At 42.5% G+C, this 7925-nt stretch overlaps 1 protein-coding gene across 4 annotated transcripts in view; it reads right to left on the bottom strand.

Moving 5' to 3' along the window:
* Window positions 1-238: 238 nt before the first annotated feature.
* SCYL2 (SCY1 like pseudokinase 2) overlaps window positions 239-7925 on the bottom strand; it is a 46103-nt gene continuing 38416 nt past the window's right edge. Inside the window, exons 14-18 of one of the 4 annotated variants that reach the window (XM_044280633.1) lie at window positions 7807-7907; window positions 7526-7601; window positions 4971-5060; window positions 2259-2381; window positions 239-1598 (exon numbers count right to left, since the gene is read on the bottom strand). In XM_044280633.1, the coding sequence (XP_044136568.1) occupies window positions 948-1598; window positions 2259-2381; window positions 4971-5060; window positions 7526-7601; window positions 7807-7907 (1041 nt within the window). In that variant the 3' untranslated portion in view covers window positions 239-947. The remainder of the gene's footprint in view (window positions 1599-2258; window positions 2382-4970; window positions 5061-7525; window positions 7602-7806; window positions 7908-7925) is intronic. The other 3 variants (XM_044280634.1, XM_044280635.1, XM_044280636.1) reach the window with 3 other exon arrangements.

The following is a 7925-nucleotide window of genomic DNA, read 5'->3' as shown; positions in this document are numbered from 1 at the left end:
CATGTCACTACTGAGGCCAGTGATTGGCTGCAGGGAGTGTAAAGAGCTGGACTAGTCCCTCTACGCTGGAAGAAAAATGTGGGGAGCAGGTGAGTGCACTTTGTTTCCTTAGTTAAGGCGCAGTTCTGGACATAATAACACTATGGAAAAACCTGGAATACCCCCTTTAAGGCTGGTCAAAGTGCTGCTAAATATTAGGAAATAGTTTCTGTTATTTGCGTGGTTTTTCAGTAGTTTAAATTTAGGCTAGGGTTACAGAGTGTCTTGTGACAGTGTGACATAAGATAGCAATGTCATTCTGCTAAATTCACAACTGACAGTGAATGCTGTCAAACTGAAATCCAGCAGGTTTGGGTTTCTGCAGACTGTTGCATCTCTGTAAGTGTAGGTTGCAATGTGACCCAATTCACTATCATTCATTTTGACGCAGCAGTGCGACACTGCGAGCTTACGTCATACGACCGCAAGTCGCTATGTAGTCTTAATCTTAAAGTGGAAATAGAATTAAAATATTTTCACAAAGGTGTCTACCCTGAGGAAGGAGCAAAGAAACGGTGAATGTTAACCAAAGTAAGCTTCTAACTATTCAAATCCATTACCCTTTATAGTAAAGATATCAGAATAAAATAAGAAGGAAAATATATTTCAATGGAATAGGAAAGTCCTTTGGAACATGATCCTGGTAGATGAATAAGGTGTGAGCTTCATGGACCAACGTTAGCTTATCTCCAAATAATAAACTATGTAGTAAGTTATGGACACCAAAATGAAGAGAAAGTATGTTGGCTAGGAAAATTAGCTCATCACACAGAACCACAGGATCACCACAAGTTAAGGGAAGCGGAGAGCAACAGAACCAAACCTTGTAAGATCAGAATGGCAGTACAGAAGCAAGAGATCCAAACAGGCCAAGCAGGAATAGAAAACAATCTGTAAGAAAATAGTTTTTAACCAAAAAGGTCTTTTAAATCGTTGCTAGCAGAACTGCTACTCTTCATTGTGTTTGCAGGCTGTGTGAGGTTTGGAGGATTGAAAAACGGGTTAGACTGGACTCCAAACACAGACTGTCCCGCCATGCCTGTTTGAGTTACATTGCCACTCGTGGGCTGAGAAGCTTGTGGTGTTCCAAACTGGTTGATCCAGGGGTTTTGTTTTTGCTGAGACATTTGGTTCATACTTACCTTGGGTTTTTGTGGACCAAATAAACTGTCTAAGGATGCGATCTCTGAGGCAGGCTTGCTGAATGAATTCGGCTGCACCATGCCAGGGGGGCTGCTAAGAGTACTGAAGTTCTGCATGGTAGAAGGAGTAGACATTGGTGGCATCTTGTTCATTCCCATGGGGGCTGTTCCGCTAAAGAAATTGTGATTGGGATTCATTGGTCCCATACTGAAGGTAGAAGGCTGGAACCCTGTGTTTGAGTTGAGCCCATTTTGTAGGTTTCTGTTTAAAGCCATGTTGTCAACTGCTGGGAATCCAATGCTTCCTGGCATGCTAGTGACTGAGGATAACCCTGCCATTGCTGGTTTGGGAGCAACGCTTGAGAAACTGTTTAGAGATGACATATTTTCCATTAGTGTCAAAGTCAGATCCTTCGTCTGCAAGAACAAAGAAAGCCACATGATGTACTTGTACTAAGCCAAACATTCAATCCTTGACACACAAATCTAACTGTTGAAGGGAACCTGTCACCATGAAAACACAGTCTGATCTGTCAGGCAGAGCTGAACAGATTGGGATTAATCGACTAGTGGGTGGTCCAATTCAGTGACTGTATGTCAGAAGACTGACGATCACTGAGTAGGACCGCCCACAAGACTCTCAAACATAGACGAGCTCAATCAAAGACAGTTTATACTGAATGTTTTCCCACAATTGTCTATTTCAGTCTGCACAGCTATTCCAGCTCCCTATCCTGTGGATATGGTCTAACGTCAAACTACTAGACCCTTTAAATGTAAACCAGTATCTAATGAAAACGGAAATAAATACCAGTTGCCCTAAAAAAAACATAAAGCCAAGCTCTATAACAGACTCATATAGATGAAGCGCCAGAAGATGCAAATACTCAACACAGACATTTGGGAAAGACTGTACTATACAGATTAATGTAGCTTAGACCCTGATATTGTATCTGAAAGTAATGTAAACTGATGACCCTTCATAATTTTACTAGAAAATCTATGCTTATCTGTTAGGTATGTTAAAATTTAGACGGGGTCTTGGTCCCTCTGAAGAAGTGGTCAGAAAGAGCTCACCTGTTTCACAGGCCCCGCAGCGGTGACTGTGCTAGGTGTCAACGGTTGCTGACTTTTCATCTTTTGTACTTGTTCCTGTTCTTTTGCAAGCCTCTGCTTTTCTTCAAGTGTAAGTGACATCTTCTGACACACAAAAAAATGAAAAACAAGATTCATATTATAATAAAGCAATAAAGAACATATATTACTCAAAAACCTACAGATGAACTACTGACTTCCTAAATAACTTCTCAGATCTATCATTCTGATCTGGTTTGCTGGAGCTGCACAATTTTCAATATTATAATATATAACAGCAAAAAATGAATATTTTTATGCACCCTGACTTAATCTAAACATAACAGGGATTCAGTTTTCCAAATATTCGCCATTATAACATTTAACAGCGGATTCAGTCCCTTTATGCTTTACTATCTTCTCCATACTCAACTTGCTACACACCATTCACACCTCCCTACCTGAGGAGATGAGGTCTAACCAACTTCACTCTTCCACCATTGAAGCCTTGCAATATACCGGATGCCTCACGGGACAAACCCCCTCCTCCTCCCACTCCTTCCTTACCAAGACAATCCATGCTTTCAGGAAGGACACCCATATGGGATGTTTTTATTATGGAGACATGGGCAAAGCTACAGTGAACAACCTACTCACCGTACAATGGATGCATCTCAATTCTGGGCAATTTGCAACAAAATTTGGCATGTGTTTTTTACAATTTGGTACATTCTATTTTAGACATATTTATAAAGCAAATAAGCCAAAAAGAATAATCCACTGCGCCTCTCCTGCATGGCTTAAGATGGGCTTTGCACTAAAATATTGGCACAAAATTATGACAAAAATTAAGCCAACCAGTAGGTGGTATAAATGACTAGCCATAAACCTCCTAGAAAACGCTCATTACAAAATTATATGAAAAGATATATTCCTTTATTAATGAGGAACAGTCTAGAGATTGTTATAATTGTAAAATGTATATTTCACCATACAGTATTTATACGCAATATGATTACAATGTTATAGAAGTATATACTGACACACCTATAATAATGTGATGCTCAGCTAAATTTTGCAAGAATAAAATACACCGGATTAACAAAGTTAGATAAAAGTGTCTAACTGTGCTCTAAACTTATACTGAGCCAGTGTGAGAAATTTGGTGGATGTTTAGACTGTCGAAGAGTATGATGTCTAGAAGAATTGCCCCTGTGCCCTTTTCTGAATCAGAATATTGCACTATGTAATAGCTACTAGCTACAGGTAAATGGTAAAGAAATCTACATGTGTCAGTACATCACAGGACCTTCCTATCCATATTCATATCCCAACAAAGCCGAACCCCTAAAAATAATGAACCAACTAAAATCTTGGTCATTCTGCAGATAGGCAAAAGACGTACCAGGCTTTAGAGGGGAGAGCACGTCACAAGAAGCACTATCAATGTGACACTACAATAACATATTACTTTTTAGTTTATATACTTTCCAACTATAGAAATATTCACGAGCAGAGATCAAGCCGATGTACTGCAATAAGATGGTCCTACCACTGGGATCCCACCAGTTAGTAAACAGTGGTGCTCCGGACCAGCTGCTGTGCAGACTGCCAATGTGCAGGGAAAAACATCCCATACAGCTGTTGTACTTTACAAGTTTTGTGGACCCTGTCTTCCACTGAATGGCAAGATCCCCACTGATCAGAAATTTAAAAGGGTACAGGATTTTACTATTGTACTTCAAAATAGGCCATCGATAAGTGACAGGTGGGGGTGTGCACCATGCCTGTCCCGGAGTTGCACTGGAATTTAGCAACTCATTCAACAACTCTTTCATTGTGCAGCGAACAGAACTGGTTACTTCAGTCCTGCTCCCATTCATTTCGATGGGAGCAGCGCTGCAGTTACCAAGCTCTGCTCACTATACAATGGACAGAGCTGTGCCGTTCTGGCACAGACTTCCAGTGCAGGAGCTACTGCAGAACAGCTGATCGGCGGGGGTGCAGATACTGATGCCCAATCCTGAGGATAGGCCATCAATACTAAAATCCTGGAATACCCCTTTACGGTATATTCTAGCAACATTGTGGAAGACCCTTTAATTTATCAGAAGGATGACTATCAGAAGCTTCATCAGTTAATTCTAAATAAAATATTCAGAGTTAATCTATTTAAAGGGAACCTGTCATGTGGATATTTGATTATAATCTAACTAATTATATACAATCATGAACTACTAAAAAGTGCCTTAGATGTAGTCACTTACTGGTGTGACAGATGGTTATCTCATAATATACACACAAAGATGCCTCATGCCGCATGCTAATGAGCTGATATGAGTCCAGCGTGATGTCATTGAGTCCAGCGTATATTTAATTCAGAGCTATAGCCACTCCCCTGCCCACCTGCTGCTGATTCATATGGAAAATAACTGTCATTCAGCAGCAGGTGGGCGGGGAGAGTCAGGAGCTCATGAATATTCATGACTCATCATTGTCAGCTGGAGCTTTTCAATACAAGATGTTGGCAGATTGACTGGGTCAATTAAAGAAAGTGACCCAGCATTTTGCTAAGAGAATCAGTCACTATGGTGCCCTTAGTTAGGACACCATAAAACTGGTGACAGGTTCCCTTTCAGACTGAATGAATGTCAGTTTAGGCCCAGGATGTGGGCAACTCCTCATCACCTACAATCAGATAATCTCTCATCTCACCTTGCTTTGCTGTTTTTGCACATGTCCATTTTCCTGTTTTTCACTTGATCCGGTCAGAAAATCTTGGTTCATGTCAAATACTTTGTCTGTCTGTAGGAAAAAAACAACAACACTTGTAGGCCTAGGAGCATTTCACGTGCTCCTTACTAACCAGGCACATGGACAACATGAAGTCCCATGGGTTATATGACCATATAAAGTGACTGAAATAACTGCACGTGGAGATGAACTTTTGCTCATACTGTCACACTTAAACACCGCCGAGACATTTAAACCAGCACTTGAGACCAAATTGTTGAATTAAATGAGTAAGGCCCCATGCACACGGCCGTGTGCGGGCCGTGGAACCGCGGCCTGGATCCCTCCTGAGAGCAGGAGCGCACGGCGTCACTGGTTGCTATGACGCCGTGCGCTCCCTGCTGCCGCTGCAATGCAGTAATACACTGGTATGATCTATACCAGTGTATTACTGTACTGTGCCGGCAGCAGGGAGCGCACGGCGTCATAGCAACCAGTGACGCCGTGCGCTCCTGCTCTCAGGAGGGATCCAGGCCGTGGTTCCACGGCCCGCACACGGCTGTGAAACACGGCCGTGTGCATGGGGCCTAATGCTGAGCAGCCCAGCCCACTCAGGCACCCAAAGCTGGAGTCTCTGGATAACCAAAAGCTTAATATAGCGACAAAACGTAAACTCCATCAGAAAGTACAAAAGACACTTGAAAAAATCCACCCGAATGCATAAAACAAGTTAGGCTACTTTTACACTCGCGTTTTGGCTTTCTATTTCTGATATGCATCATTGGCTCTCAGAAGCGGTCCAAAACGGATCAGTTTTGCCCTAATGCAGGGATGCTCAACCTACAGTCCTGCAAAACTACAACTCCCAGCATGCCCCCACAGCCTACCGCTATCAGCCTACAGCAGGGCATGGTGGGAGTTGTAATTTTACAACAGCTGGAGGGCCGCAGGTTGAGCATGCCTGCCCTAATGCATTCTGAATGGAAAAGGATCTGCTCAGAATGCATCAGTTGCATCCGTTCAGTCACCATTCTGGCTCTGGAGAAAGACACCAAAACGCTGCCTGCCAATGACGGATCTGTCAAGAACACTATTGAAAGTCAATGGGGGACGGATCAGTTTTATATCGTGTCAGAGAAAACAGGATCCGTCCCCATTGATTTACATTGTGTGTCAGGACCGATCCATTTTCTCTGACACAATATAAAACGGACCCGTCCCCCATTGACTGTCAATGGCGTTCATGACAGATCCGTCATGGCTATAGAAGCCAAGAAGACATAATACAACCAGATCCATTCATGACGGATGCATGCGGTTGTATTATTGTAACGGAAGCGTTTTTTGCAGATCCATGACGGATCTGCAAAAAATGCTAATGTGAAAGTAGCCTAAACTGCATGCAGATTGTACATTGTGTGCTAAGATGGATCCGTTAGGCAGGCAGCGTTTTGGTGTCCACCTCCAGAGTGGAATGGAGACTAATCGGAGGCAAACTGAGGCATTCTGAGCGGATCCTTTTTTATTCAGAATGCATTAGGGCAAAACTGATCTGTTTTGGACCGGTTGTGAGAGCCCTGAACGGATCTCACAAACGGACAGCAAAATGTGAGTGTGAAAGTAGCCTTATGTGTAAGGACTTTCCTAGATGGGATGATAATTTGGGGCTTTGAAACCAATTACCAGTTTTCCCAAAGGTGGGTTTGCATGGGGGCGAGGAGCAGCAGATTATATGGAAGGAAGCATTCCTTCCCGACAACTGTATGCTCGTTCAGTGGGGGAGAAGGACTGTATTTACATGTAGCGATCACCTCCACAACATGTGAAATAGGGGTCACAATTGCGATTGCTCGTACCCTTACAGAATCATTAGGTTCATGGCAGCAGAGCGCTGTTTAGACAGCATGACCTGCTGCCCAGAAAGACAGTGTCATCTGATGAGAGCGTTTCGTTCATTCATCGGGTGGTCGACTGCACCTTTAGACAAGCAGATTGTCGGGAATGAGCGTACACAGGAAAGTTCGTCCCTGATAGTCTGCCTGACTTACAATGGTTGCCCTGGAACCAATATTGTAACTTGAGGGACCACAGTAAATAGAGCAGAAGATTTTGCTATTAATTAAAGGAAAAACCCCTATTTTGCCCTTTTTATTGTATTACATACTTCTAACATCACATTAATCCAACAAAAACTCCATATCCTTAGGGTCCATTCACACGTTCGCAAATGGGTCCGCATCCGTTCTGCAATATCGGGAACAGGTGCGGACCCATTCATTCTCTATAGGGCCAGAAGAGATGCGGAGAGCACACTATGTACTTCCAGGCCGCGGCTCCACAAAAAAATAGAACATGTCCTATTCTTGTTCGCAATTGCGGACAAGAATATGCAGTTCTATGGGGGGTGTCGGCTGGATGTATTGCGGATCCACAATACACTACGGACATTTGAATGGACCCTTATAGTGATAATATTCTTCGATATCTCCCAATCAGGCAGCTTAGCTATACAATAACCTGTAATGACAGTGTTTTACATGTTGTGTTACCCGATTGCTTCCTTTACTAGGCTGTTCTGCAGACATATTCAGCTGATTTGATATATCCAAGGACCTAGAAGAAGTTGAAAAAGAAAAGTGTCTCAGTTATACAAATTGTGAACAAATTAATCAGATGTACATTCAAAATAAAGAAAAAAAAGCAAGATTACGTTTATTTTGAGCAGGGACATTGAATACGAGCAATCAGAGGTTTGCGCAATACGACGGCTCAGGTTTTCCACATAGTGCTTAGCATATACAAGATAAAGTCCACTTACTTCTGCTGCTCTTGCATAACATGTAGTTGTTCAAGCTTTGTTTTATGCTCCGACTCTAACTTGTTCAGCATGTCCTTAATAACGGCCATGAACGAATTAAACTAAATAAGAGGGAAAGG

The sequence above is a fragment of the Bufo gargarizans genome, chromosome 2 (assembly GCF_014858855.1).
Source record: "Bufo gargarizans isolate SCDJY-AF-19 chromosome 2, ASM1485885v1, whole genome shotgun sequence".
Classification (NCBI taxonomy): Eukaryota; Metazoa; Chordata; class Amphibia; order Anura; family Bufonidae; genus Bufo; species Bufo gargarizans.
The sequence above is the reverse complement of the archived record's forward strand: the minus strand, read 5'-3'. Positions and strand labels throughout refer to the sequence as shown.